Below are 13,069 nucleotides of genomic sequence, written 5' to 3' on the forward strand. Positions count from 1 at the left end.
ACACCTGTCCCGGAGTCCAACAAACTGTACCACAAAAAGGACTTTGTTGCTTCTTTTTCTTTTTTTTCCTTCCCTGGAAAAATATCCTTGAGTTACAACGAGTTAATGTTATTTTAGTCTTATTATTCTTATATGGTTTGAGCTAGGATTAAATTCATTGTGGAAATTCGCTTAAATATTTATTTTAAAAAATCATGAGCTGCAATTAGGATTCCGACTATCATCTTAAATTAACATGCGAGTTTTTTATAGCCGACTTATATACGGATCTGTATTTCGAAAAGCAAACGAACTTAAAATCCAACTCATACATGGATCTGTATTTCTAAAAGCGAACAAACTTAAAAACCGATTCAAATATGGATGACGTACCAAAATACCGGCAAAAACTTTTTTAATCTTTATAATGGTAGAGATATACGCATAGTAGTATTATATTTATTATTGTATATGTAAAACCATATTAGCCAACAATAAGCAAGTTTCTCAAAAAAATTAATAGATTTATTAAGCTGGTTTCAAAAGTTACACACAATAATTGATCCAAAACTTGCAACAAGACAAGAGTAATCTCTCCCAAATCTTAAAAAAATTAGATTGTTTTGAGATTTGTACGGTGCCCTCTCAACCCTAACTCCTCTCTCCTCAACCTCGTGCCACCATTTTACTAAGATTGATGTGACAAGAACCCTTCTCCTCGTGGCCTGCCTCTTCCCTGGTACCGTCGCCTGACCTTACCCAAGAGCGCCAATGACGCTAGTGAGGCCTCTCGGCCAACTTTCTCCCCTCTCTCTGGCAATGGCTCTTCGTCGCTAAATCCACCATCGCTAGTCATTGTCACCTAATTAGTCACTCTGTGTTTGCCCTCCGTTGTTGATGTCAGCCCATCCCTGAGGCTGCATCGACATTGCCACCCGCTTTGCCGCGCCTGTCCAAGTCCACCGCTCATCGTGGGATTCTCCGCCACCCACAACCATCTCTCTGACCCTCGAGAAACTCCCTTCTTTTGTCTCTCCTACCCTCTTTCACCTTGATCCTAACCAAGAACTATAACTGGTCGGGGGTCGATGCTGTCTTGTTGGAGCTACCATGAGCCCATGACCCATAGGAACATGAGGAAAATGAGGCCAATACGAATATTTGCACAGGTTCGACGGTTCCGAAATTTGTGTTGCATGAAGGTTTAGTAATTCCATTATCTTTATTTAATCACCCACTAACATCTCCATATATTGCAAGGGATCATAACAGGGACACATATCATTTGCAGAACTGCATCTATAGTAGTAGTTACTAACAGATGAACTCGGTCCCATATAACAACGGCACCTATTGCAGATGCAGTACTGCAGGCAATCCATGTGTTCATGGCAAGATAGCCTGAATTGCTTATGCGCGCGGAAGCCAAAAGACATCAATGGCACAGCATCATGGGCCGTCAGATCAGAGACGAACGCTCGGAATCGTATCTGGAGAAACAGATAGCGACACTCGCTGCCTTTAAAACTAAACCCACGCAGGTTTCTGAAACTTGGAGGCGGGACGGGAGGACGACGACGCAACGGAAGCGACGCCAGCGGCGGACGCGGCGGCGGCTGCTGCTTCCCCGGCGGTGGCGCGCTCTCCTCCGTCTCCATTTCTCCGGTAAGGTAGCGCCGCCATCTTCGTCCTCACCGATCCCAAACCAGCGACGTTGTGCACGAAGTAATCGCGCGCCACGACGCTCTCGCAGGTCTCAGGAACCGCGCGCCGCGCAGCGCCACCGCAGGAGAGGCTCACCGGCGAGCGCAAGCGACCTTCCCTCAGATCGGAGCTGCAGCGCTTACCCTGCTGTGTCCCGTCTTCGCCTCCCCGAGGGTCACCCACCACTGCCGCTGATTTCACAAGGTACGTCCTCCCAGTCGCCATCACATATCCGCCAGATGTTCGACGAAATTCCTACACGGTTCGGTGGTTTTAGTTGGGGTACATTTTGTCCTCTGGTATGTTATTTTCGAGAGCACTGTATCAACAGAAGCAACCCCACGCCCAGAGCACTAGATTTTACAGATCACCCACATGCCATGCTTCAGGGGAAGAGTTGATAACGCGCAGGAGAGAACCATCCATTGAAACATTTGATAATTATCTATGAAGATGATTGATTGCATTGTCCTCGTGCTGAGAAATAGCCTAGTTGGTCTGGTAACCTGCAAGTGCTCAATTTTTAACATCTTGCATAATTCTCGCAGGAGAATTGCAAAAGAAAGGCAGCAATGAATTGGTTTGCTCTAGTGTTGAGATTCATAGGATCTGTTCTTCGTACGAGCCGAGGCTGTAGTCGACTTCGTGCACTTCTTGCTGCTGATACTAGTGAAGGGAAATCTACAGGAAAAGAGAACAAGAGCATCAACACCGGTAGATTTGACAGAGTCAATAACATTGTTGGGGGACTACATGATGTATTCAGTGGATTAGCGGTTGCCGTGGATTGTGTTGGGGGAATCGGCGCTATCACTAGTCTTGTTCGTCATGTTTATGGTGTATTTGCTGCTTCTGTTCGAAGATGGGCAACCTTGGCTTTTCGCTGGATTTATCATCGTTAGCAGATCTTGGGACAGCAACAAACCTCATCTTTACCTATCAGTTTCACTGCTGTTGATCACACAATTATTTCTACTGTTGAAGATGCCCAAATAGCTGCTGCACAGTGGAATGGGAAGGAACTGATAGATGTGCCAGAAGATATAACTCTGGAGCTCGCTATTGAAATATGGCAGATCTTCTTAGAACATGCAGCTGGCGATGTCATTGACAAGGCCCCAAGTCTTTCAGTTAAGGTGGGGCAACAGATTATACTGCGAGAAAAAATCAAAGCAGCATCAATGAAGTTACAATCGAAGAAAGCGGCTATAGAGGTACTTGAGAGCCATATCAAGTGCACAGAAGGTGATCGGGATGCATGTGATCGGCTTCTTCAGAATCTGCGTGGCCAGCGACAGCACTTGTAGCTTCAAACCATGACCCAATGAAATTTCAATTCATGTTCAAGAAGAGGAATACAAGGGGCAATGACAATTTTGAAGAATCATTAACAATCCTATACTACCTCTAGGAGATGTTTGTACAGGCAACATACCTCATAGTGTTAGTAGATAGTAGTACTGTCAATATGGTTACAACTTGGCTTTAATAGCTGTTACTTAGTAATTTGGCTGATGCAATGACTTTTTTTTTTGGTGAGAAATTGTAAAAGCCAAAATAGGGAAAGAAAGAAAAAACTATGAGAAGGAATTTTCTTTTGCCAGGGGTCTGGGTGGCCATATTCCATATGAAGCAATGTTTGTATGGTTAGTTACAGTTTTGCTTGATTTGTGTGGTAGTACCTGGTAATGTGGTTTGCAATAGTTTTTAAATATCAGTTGTTGCCGTTTTACTCGTATCTACTTTGCCAAGGCTTGAAAAGATTTGTTGTAGCATTTTTCTTAACTCTAGTACGGAGTAATAGATATTGTATGGTTTGGAAGATTTAATTGCCAGAGTGATATGAGACGTCCATAATGTGCTTTTCCATCCATATTTCCGCATCATATTCATATGAACATGTGCAGAATCTGTTTGGTTTGTGTAGGTATTGCTACTATTTGGAGTTTGGAGGTCTTCACATGAAACGCGAGCGTGCATTCAATCAATCAGGTAGTGTAGCTGACAAAGAAATTTTATTTCATCTGAGGATATTCTTTTCTCATCCGCTCAGCTCAACCCTCGTCGGCGGCGTGGTCAGTGTCCCATGATCCCCATCCGCGATGGACCTGCAAATGCAATCCTAGTAGAGTTTCCTTCTCCGTTTCGAACAAGAACCCCTGTACTTTACATCAAGCTCGATTACAAAATCTGATCCAATACTTCCAATGCCCTATGACCCAGATTGGCCAAAGAAAAAAAAATCGAAATCGCCAGACCTGCACCAAAGGCATGGATGCGGCGGGCCGCCGCATCGTTCGCGCGCTCATCCGGGCCAATGATGCGATGGAGCCTGTGACCGACACAATCGCCTCCGCCGCCGCCCATGTCGGCCTCGTCTACGGCGCGATGGAAGTTGTTCGGGACATTCGCGTCGTCGTCGGCGGCATGCTCAGAGTTGCTCGGGGCAGCGGAGATGGCGGCCAAGCTGAAGCTGCTCCTGCTGTCGACCTCGCCGGCGCGTGCGGGCTGGGCACTTCAACCAGCAGGTACGCCTGATATGCTCCAGTACCTTTTCTATTTCCAATTTGCCATTAAAAACTACTTCCTTCAAGTTGTTTTGATTTTTTTTTCCAAACAAACTTTTTTAAGTTTGAACAAATTTATAAAAAAATATATATAGCAGCATTTTTAACATAAAACAAACATATTATCAAAATATATTCAGTACAATATTTAATGGAAGTTTTTGGTGTTGTAGATGTTGCTAATTTTTTTAATAAACTTAGTCAAATCTAAATAAGTTTAATTGTGGCAAAAAGTTAAAACGACTCATAATATGAAACGGAGGGAGTAAAATCTTATTCAAGTTGTTGGATCAGATAGTCTCTTTGAAGTTTGAACCCATCAAGATTACATCGTGTAAAAAGAGATGCCCTTTTTTAAATGCCCAATAAATCAAGAACTAATGACTTACCTAATCTTCTTAGCACCAAGAATTACAAACAGCCCCACATTGGATCATTGGATGGGCCCAAGCATGTATAGCAACTGGTAGACATTGTACGAATATCAGCGATTGCAATTTTGAAACAAAATTTTTGAAATTTCAGTAATTTTATCCCCATCAGCAGGCGCATATCTCGGCCAAAATTTTTGGAGTTCCTTTTCCTTTCAATTTTTTGTGAATTTGATCGATATTTATTCAAAATCATTCAAAATTTATTAACTTCGAATATTTTCGTCCAAAAAAGTTCCAAAATTCCGAATTTTTGTTGAAAAACAAAAGTGTAAGCGCTGTACACGATAGTGCAGTGCACAGTTAGCTCTCAATGTGGACAAATTACAGCACCACTACACTTGGGTCACAACAGTCGGCACTAATTGGCCATCGGTTGTTTCGGTTAATCCCATGACGAAGCGATTGAAATAAATCAATTCCAAATCCCACCTAATCAACCTTAATCAAGGCCTTAGAGGGCCAGACGTATGCCTTGGAGCATCCATTTGGTTTTCTGTTGTAACTGTAAGGCTTGTATTTTTTTTTACTTCAGTACTGGAATGGAGAATGAACTGACCTGCAGACGAACGACATCAGATCATTGCCATCAGAAGCTAAACCACGGAAAGGGGAGAAATGTTCAATTTGATGATCTTCCAGAGGTTTGTGAAAACTTCCTTGCAAGGTTTATACGGAGTATGGAATTGAACTTGCAAGCTTGGGGGTGTGACATTTCTATTCTGCAGGATGTGATATGCTTGATATTTTCGAAGCTGCAGCTGAAAGATCTTGTAAGCACCAGTGTCTTGTCAAGCAAATGGAAACATATGTGGACAATTTGTCCAACACTAAGATTTGATAGCAGTACACTGTGTGGCAGCAACATGTGCAGTGCAGAACAATTTACTCAGAAATTCATTGACAACGTTAATGCGGTATTGCAGCAGCACCGTGGCAAACTGGTTGAAGCACTAGAGATCAAAATTGATTTTAACAGCAGACTGGCTAATCATCTCAACAACTGGGTTAGTTTTGCTGTATCATCAAAGACAAAGAGCCTGGCTTTTTATTTACCACAAAACTATACTTCTAATGTCTTTTACATATTTCCCTTTGAACTTTTGGACGTCAAAACCTTATCCCGTCTGCAGCATATCCAACTTGGCTTTGTATCTTTAATAAAGCTACCTTTCCAGTTTAGTGGTTTTCCAAACCTGAAAAAGCTTGACTTGCTCCTGCTGCGTACTACAAGAGAGGACCTTGAAGATATGATAGCAAACTGTCCCAATCTTGAATGGTTGAGTTTAAATAGATATACTTGCAAGTTATTCACTGCCAGATAACAAAAATAGAAATAGATGCAGTTAATCTTAAGGCTTTTGTATACAAAGGATTTAAGCTGCGTGTTGACTTAAGTGAAGCAAAAGGACTGGAAACTGTAGATATTGAATTCTTTGGTATAGCTTTAGATTATCTTCTTACTGCAATTCCCAGTGCACTTCCCAGCGTGCAAAATCTGACTATTGAAGCTCGCATTTTACAAGAGGTTTGTTCTTTGAATGCGCTATTTGCAAAGACTCCTACTTTCTAACCTCTTACATTCATTTTAATGACTTTATTTCCCTCATGTCAGTCACCCTGGTTTGTGGAAACTTCATGCAAGTTTTCTCAGCTCAAGTGCTTAAGGATGTTGCTGCATCACCGGTTTAGTGATAACCGCAATACTCTCGGCTTGGCTTCCTTTTTGAAGGCTGCCCCTCTCATTGAACAATTGGAGCTCGATGTAAGTCTTCTTGATTGTTCACTTACAGCTCTTGCTATGCATTGGTGCCAACTCACCCAGTACTATTTGTTGCGTGTTTTTAGTTGTACTTTTTAATTAATGTTCTTGCAACTGAACTGTATTTCTTTTTGGGGGGAACATATTGCCTGAGGCATCCTTAAACCAATCCGATAATGTTCCTCCAACGAGTTCCTCGAAGTTCTAAACTTTATTAACATCATTTTGCCACCATCCGTAAACTGCACTCATGTTCTTGGCATATATAACAAATCTACAAGTATATTTATCTAGATATGTTGGTTGCATAGGCCATGTTGAGCTGCTTGTGCACATTGTGGAAAATGCACCGGCCTTGGAGGCCTTAACGATAGATCGTACACAGAGAAGAGGCCGTCCTTTGCATGAATACTCGGCAAGATTGGCTGGTATCGCTTCTAGAGGATACCTTGATGGGAAAATTCTGCCTACTACGAAGCTCGTAATTATCTAACATGCTATCCATCAGAGAGGGGCATAGTTAATTAGGGCATTGCATGCGCTGAGATGGGAACTTGTGAAGTGTTACCTTGTGTGTATACTCTCCCATCTTAAAATAAATCAACTTTTATATATGAATCTGTTCGGATTCGTGTACAACAGTTTAACTCATTGGTATCCAGATTCGTGTAAAAAGTTAAACTTATTTTTGGACAGAGGACCTATATGAAAGGCAGGCTGGTTGTTATGCAATTTCTACAGTCCGCTTTCACATATCTGGCCCTAGCCCTACTGCATTTCTTGGTGATCTTGTGTTGCAAAATACTTACTAGTATCTGATTTTAACTGAACATACGGGCACACGCCGGTGCCTGGCACGTTAAGACATGTGTTCAGCATCAATACCATACACTTCTACTACTGTTCTACACACTGCAAACATTTAAATTTTAATTAATAAAATGTGGGTTCAGGCAAATCGCCGACGAGCACATCAAGCACACAATCGAGAAACTCATCAGTGTTACGATGGATTCAGTTAGAGATTAGATCCGATGGTTTCGAATTTAAGCTGAACAATATTTTCTAGAAAGTCTAAATACTCCCTTGAAGTTTATCTAACACACTAAACTTCGAACCGGACATCCAACTTCTCGAACTTTAAAATTTTGTTCATACAATCCATAGTCTTTTTTCCTATAATTTGCAATAAGTTGGATGAGTCTGACTATGTGACATATACATTGGACATAAGTGTTAAAATATTCACTTGAGTACCTTTTTACTCAGTTTTCGCCATCACTTATAAATAAGTATCAATATAAATTAGTATGACATTATTACAGAGTATAAATCGACGACTGACATTTGATGATATGTTACTCAACACAGCTCACTTAAGCTTTCCAAATACGCAAAAACACCATCCAAAATCATCTTAGGTGTACTATGAATGGCATGGTAAAATTTAAGGAGTTGAGTGTTCGGTTTTACAGTTTAGGATTGTAGACGGACTTCTATCCAAAATTTAAGTGGGCATATGGACTTATTCAAATTTGATAATATCTTGGATTCAAATTTGTTGGCTATACATCGTCTTGAAACTAATCAACAAAGTTCATTTAACTTCGGTTAATCAAGATGAATTATGAACAATGGGAGATTTAATGTACTTATATTCGACTCACAAAGATCTGGTTCATGAGTCACGATGAGATCTTTGTATATTATTACCTCCGTTTTTGGTTATAAGACGTTTTTACTTTGACCAAAGTCAAACTGCTTCAAATTTAACTAAGTTTGTAGAAAAAAATAAAAATATTTTCAACCCAAGACAAATTTATTATGAAAATATATTCGATTATTGATTTAATGAAACTAATTTGATATTATAAATATTACTATATTTATCTATAAACTTAGTCAAACTAATTATTTGACTTTGATTAAAATCAAAACGTCTTGGAATCTGAAACGGATGGAGTATATTCTACCTTATCTTGTTCGGTTAATATCTCGTACAATTAATTTGAAGTGGATTTGAAGATGATTTATTTCACACTTATTAAAGTGTGGAATTATTTTCACTCATTTCTCTCTCATCCTTGTCTTTTTTTTTTAGCCGGATAAGTCCTTAAAAGATCCGATCACTTATAGGACTTTAAACCTTGTGTTTGACTCATAATAAAGGTATAATTGGTTGATTAAGAGTCCAAGATGGAGTACTTCTTGCTTGGAGAGGAGGTTACTGTCTAGCGGGTCCTACCAAACCTCCAAATCTGAGTAGTTTTTTTAAGAAAATAATTTTTTTTTCCTGATCAAAAAGAAAAATCGCAAATAAACCCAAAATTAACCGCCGCCGCCGTCGAGGAACACCTCGCCTGCTCGGAAGCCATGCTGGCGAGGCTGCGCGCGGCGTCGGACGCGGCGCGCGAGCTCGACGTCTGCGTGCGCCACGGCGACGACGACGACGACTACGTCGTCCTCCACGGCTGCGACCGCCGCCGCCAGCACTACGGCCACGGGCGCTCCTGCCTCCACGGCTGCTCCGGCGTCCGCGCCGCCGGCGGCCTGGTCCGCATCGTCAGCGGCGCGCGGCACGTCCGCAGCGCGGTGGGCCGCTACCTCGCCGCCGCGGACGACGACGAGGAGCACGACGAGCTGTCCGTGGGCGACAAGGTCCTCATCGCCGCCGACGTCGTGGTCGGCCTACGACGTGGTCGTCGGCGGCATCGACGTCGTCGTCGGCGTCTGCGACCTCGCCGAGTACGCTCGCGGCGCTCTGGCCCGCCTCCGCCGGATGTGCCCGGGCGTTGGCATCCCAGTCAGGTTCAGGTATACCTCAAACCAGATTGAATTCCATAAGGACCGTAACTGAATTTGATCCAGTACGTGTTCAATTGTTCGCCTTGCTGCTGCTCGTTTGGAAGGGTACAAATAACGCTAGATTTTCTTGTTGTTTTAGTTTACTTTAGCAGATTCTTATACTTTCAGATCTTAAAGAGAGGGTTTGAGATCAGATCATCCCAATTTTGTCCAGAGAAAGCTTTGCTTATTACTTTCTAGTAGATAGATTCAGTGTTATCTTCTAGACTTGTATCACTTCAGTATTTGCATTCTTTTTTTGTTGTCTGAATAGATTAGATATTGTAGATGAAAAGTACATACAATTGATAATGTTCATTGCAGGATTGGAAAGAAGAAAGAAGATTGCGGTCCCAAACGAATCCGCAAGCCAGGGACAAAAGAGGTTCGATTTGAAGACCTTTCTGAGGTATATCAAATTTCCCTTTTCGGTTGATATGTCTACAAATCTACACCATTAAATTGACAGCCATGGTGATTAACTATGGTGTTGGTGTTGATTCTAGGATATGCAAAACATGATATTTTCAAAATTGCCGCTGAAAGAGACTGTAAGGACTAGCGTTCTGTCAAGTAAATGGAGACATCTGTGGAAAATTTCCCCAAAACTAAGATTTGATGGCAGCACAATGCGTGGGGAATACATGTTGGAGAAACTCGTTGGCAATGTTAATGCGACCTTGAAACAGCAGCGTGGGCGGATGGCTGAAGCTTTAGAGGTCAAACTTGAATTTCAAAGCAGGCTAGTTGCTTTTACAGGCGAAAAAAGCATTCTGGTTGATCATCTCAACAATTGGGTCCATCATCTTGCACAACGAGCTTAGCTCTTGATTTAGCACCAAAGGAATTCAGGGATCGCCATGACCGCTACATGTTTCCCTTTGAACTCTTGGATGGAAAAGCCGCATCTTGCTTGCAGCAAATTCAACTAAGTTTTGTATCTCTCAAGCCACCAACCCAATTCAGTGGTTTCCCAAAGCTGAAAAAGCTTAGCCTGCACCTAGTACAGGTCATCGCAAAGGATCTTCAAGGCTTACTTTCAAGTTGTTCTAATCTTGAGTGGTTGAGTATTGTTAGATGCAATCTTAATGATGATGAACTGAAGGTTGATTGTGCACTGTCCCGACTGCTATACTTGCGTATTGCAAACTGTGAGATATCAAAGATAGAAATGTATGCTCTCAAGCTCAAGACTTTCATTTACGAAGGAGCACAGCTGCCTGTTGATCCCATCCAAGCACAGGAACTAGAAGTTGCAGATATCGTTTTCAAGGGTGATATAACTTTTCAGTATGCTCTCACTGTGCTCCCTGTGGTGTTTCCAAGCGTGCAAAATCTGACTGTGCATGCTAATTTTGGGCTACAGGTGGGTCTAAGAAAACTTCGCAAGTCAATAATGATGACCATATCATACTTGTAGATTTTCTGCTGACATGGTTAATGTTTTTTTATTTTCAGTTTCCTTGGTTATTGTCAACTAAATCAAAGTTTATTCAACTTAAGTATTTGAAGTTGCTATTGCCTCAATGTTCTGGAGATATGGACAACATTGTCTATCTAGCTTCTTTTCTGAAGGCTGCCCCTCTCCTTGAAGTTTTGGAGATCCATGTAAGTACTTTTGTGGGTTTGTCTTCTCTGGTAGATATGTTCATGTGAATGTTTGGTTGTACTACTTGTAAGTAGTATTTATTTTCAAGTCCCTAGGATTCCAGGTATTTTCACTGACATTTGTCCCTAAATTAAGTTGCTATTGCACATCCATCAGCACTACATGTTTTCTTGTTTTCACATGTTTATGCTCATGCTAACCCAGAATCAAGTTTTGGCATATACCAAACTATACTTAAAAATACTGTTCTTTTGGAACCATTGCAGTTCAATGTACCTGGCTACGAAGATGCAGGGATACCGGTTCTCAGGAGCCTCCCAAAGTGTCCATACAAGAACCTGAAGAGCATATACATCACAGGGTTCAGAGGCCTGAAAGGCCAAGCTGAATTTCTTGTCCACGCAGTGGAAAATGCCCCGGCTCTGGAGGTGCTAACCATTGACACAGCAACGAAAATAGGCGTCCGTTCTGCTCAACACATCGAAAGCGCCGGTGGTTACGTTGCTAGAAGCTGCCTTGCAAGCATTGTTTCACCCAAGACCAAGTTTCAGATAGTTGATACAGCTAGGTAGAGTAGATACCGAGTACTAGTACTGTGTCAGGTACTACGTATGCAGTTATTGCCTGTTGTGTTTGTGAATTTTTGATACGTACTACGCTCTTTCGTCTGGGCCCCTGGGGTGCTTGCATCACATCTGAACATGCGTACGCGAAGATTGGCACACAGATGGATGCAGCATGGGAAATTTTGCGTGCTCGGTTTGCATCTCTTGCAGGTCACGAACTCTTCTACTACTCCACTATACGCTGTGCTATTTGTTCCTTGTGCAACGCCAGTGTCTCACCATGGTTACTGCCACACGACTTGATAGTTGATGCACTCAGCAGTATCCAGTTACTGACAAAGCGAAAACTTGGTCTGTTTGGTTTGTGGCCAATGCAAACCTCACCAAAAATCTGGCAATGGTAAGATTTTGAGTGCTGACAGATTTTTGGTAACGCTGCTCATTTGGTTTATTGCATTTTTTTCCTTTGTAAAATGCATGTTTTGTTGCGAAAATGTTGGTAATACCACGGTACTATCTTTCTTCCAGAATCTAAAAAACTGCCGCAAGTTTTTTAAAGGAAAAACTTTCAAATCTAGCTATAGTAGTATAATTGTAATATAATTTTATTATAACTATACTATAACTTGTATATAATCATTAAAATAATATATGCAACTTTATATTTAACTTGTATAGAGATTACAATGTATAGTTACAATGTAAATATAGTCTAATTATATTGTAGTTACACTACGTCTATACTATACTCCCTCCGTCCCAGAATATAATAAGTTTTAGAATTAGACGCGATTATTAAGAAAATAGGTAGAAATGAATGGTGGAGAATATAAGAAGTTTTAAATTAGACGCGGTTATTAAGAAAGTAGGTAGAAGTGAATGGTGGAGAGTTGTGATTGGATGAGTATGGGAAAAGTGAATGGTTGAGGGTTGCGATTGGTTGGGAAGAGAATATTGATAGATAAGTTGTTATATTTTAGGACAAATCCTGAGAGCTAAAAATTGTTATATTTTGGGACGGAGGGAGTAGTACATTTGAAAGTTTTTTTTGCCAAAAAAAACTTGCGACAGTTTTTTAGCAGCTCTGTTTTATCAGGGTAAACACGATTACTGAGATAAAGTAGGTAAAAATAAATGGAGTAGTTTGTGATTGGATGAGGAGTAGGGGTAGGCAAAAAATTGAATAGTGAAAGGCTATAATCTGTTGGTGAAGAAACTATCACTATATTTTAGGTCAAATTTTACAGGTCGAAAGTTCTTATTTTTAAGATGGAGTAAGTAACTCCTTTGGCAACAAACAAACGGAGGCATCATCTCTATCTCCTTGATTTTTTTTTGACATGGCTAAATTAGGCATGGTTTAGTTTCCAAAGTTTTTTTCTCCAAAACATCACGTCGAATCTTTGGACACATACATTGGAGCATTAAATATAGATTTTAAAACTAATTGCACAGTTAGAGAGGAAATCGTGAGATGAATCTTTTAAGCCTAATTAGTCTATGATTAGCCATAAGTGTTATATTAACCCACATATGCTAATGGCAGATTAATTAGGCTAAAAGAGATTCATCTCAAGGTTTTTAGGCGAGTTATAAAATTTTATTCG

The 13,069-nt window shown here is 41.0% G+C and overlaps 2 protein-coding genes across 2 annotated transcripts; both read left to right on the forward strand.

Annotated features, from left to right (window-relative positions):
* Window positions 1-1,495: 1,495 nt before the first annotated feature.
* Window positions 1,496-7,375, forward strand: LOC107281444 (uncharacterized). The gene is made up of 12 exons (XM_066311930.1): window positions 1,496-1,644; window positions 1,733-1,887; window positions 2,232-2,520; window positions 2,668-2,928; window positions 3,224-3,329; window positions 3,611-3,675; window positions 3,737-4,211; window positions 5,217-5,325; window positions 5,410-5,688; window positions 6,003-6,209; window positions 6,297-6,446; window positions 7,142-7,375. Exons 3-12 carry the CDS (start codon window positions 2,256-2,258, stop codon window positions 7,253-7,255), a joined length of 2,031 nt encoding a protein of 676 aa, XP_066168027.1. The 5' UTR covers window positions 1,496-1,644; window positions 1,733-1,887; window positions 2,232-2,255; the 3' UTR covers window positions 7,256-7,375.
* A 1,319-nt stretch (window positions 7,376-8,694) lies between these two features.
* On the forward strand, window positions 8,695-11,654 carry LOC107281201 (F-box/FBD/LRR-repeat protein At1g13570). The gene is made up of 5 exons (XM_066311931.1): window positions 8,695-9,257; window positions 9,794-10,006; window positions 10,207-10,653; window positions 10,746-10,895; window positions 11,163-11,654. The coding sequence occupies exons 1-5, from the start codon at window positions 8,817-8,819 to the stop codon at window positions 11,466-11,468; spliced, it is 1,557 nt and encodes a 518-aa protein (XP_066168028.1). The 5' UTR covers window positions 8,695-8,816; the 3' UTR covers window positions 11,469-11,654.
* Window positions 11,655-13,069: the final 1,415 nt, after the last annotated feature.

This window comes from Oryza sativa, chromosome 6 (genome assembly GCF_034140825.1).
Source record: "Oryza sativa Japonica Group chromosome 6, ASM3414082v1".
NCBI classification, from domain to species: Eukaryota; Viridiplantae; Streptophyta; class Magnoliopsida; order Poales; family Poaceae; genus Oryza; species Oryza sativa.

Excerpts from the sequence above, each read along its gene's own strand:
- LOC107281201 (XM_066311931.1), top strand. The coding sequence starts at position 8,817 with ATGCTGGCGAGGCTGCGCGCGGCGTCGGACGCGGCGCGCGAGCTCGAC. Across the intron at positions 9,258-9,793 it reads GGCATCCCAGTCAGGTTCAG|GATATGCAAAACATGATATT; the intron begins GTATACCTCAAA and ends TGTTGATTCTAG. Across the intron at positions 10,654-10,745 it reads ATGCTAATTTTGGGCTACAG|TTTCCTTGGTTATTGTCAAC; the intron begins GTGGGTCTAAGA and ends TTTTATTTTCAG.
- LOC107281444 (XM_066311930.1), top strand. The coding sequence starts at position 2,256 with ATGAATTGGTTTGCTCTAGTGTTGAGATTCATAGGATCTGTTCTTCGT. Across the intron at positions 2,929-3,223 it reads CCATATCAAGTGCACAGAAG|AAATTGTAAAAGCCAAAATA; the intron begins GTGATCGGGATG and ends TTTTTTGGTGAG. Across the intron at positions 5,689-6,002 it reads CTAATCATCTCAACAACTGG|ATAACAAAAATAGAAATAGA; the intron begins GTTAGTTTTGCT and ends ATTCACTGCCAG.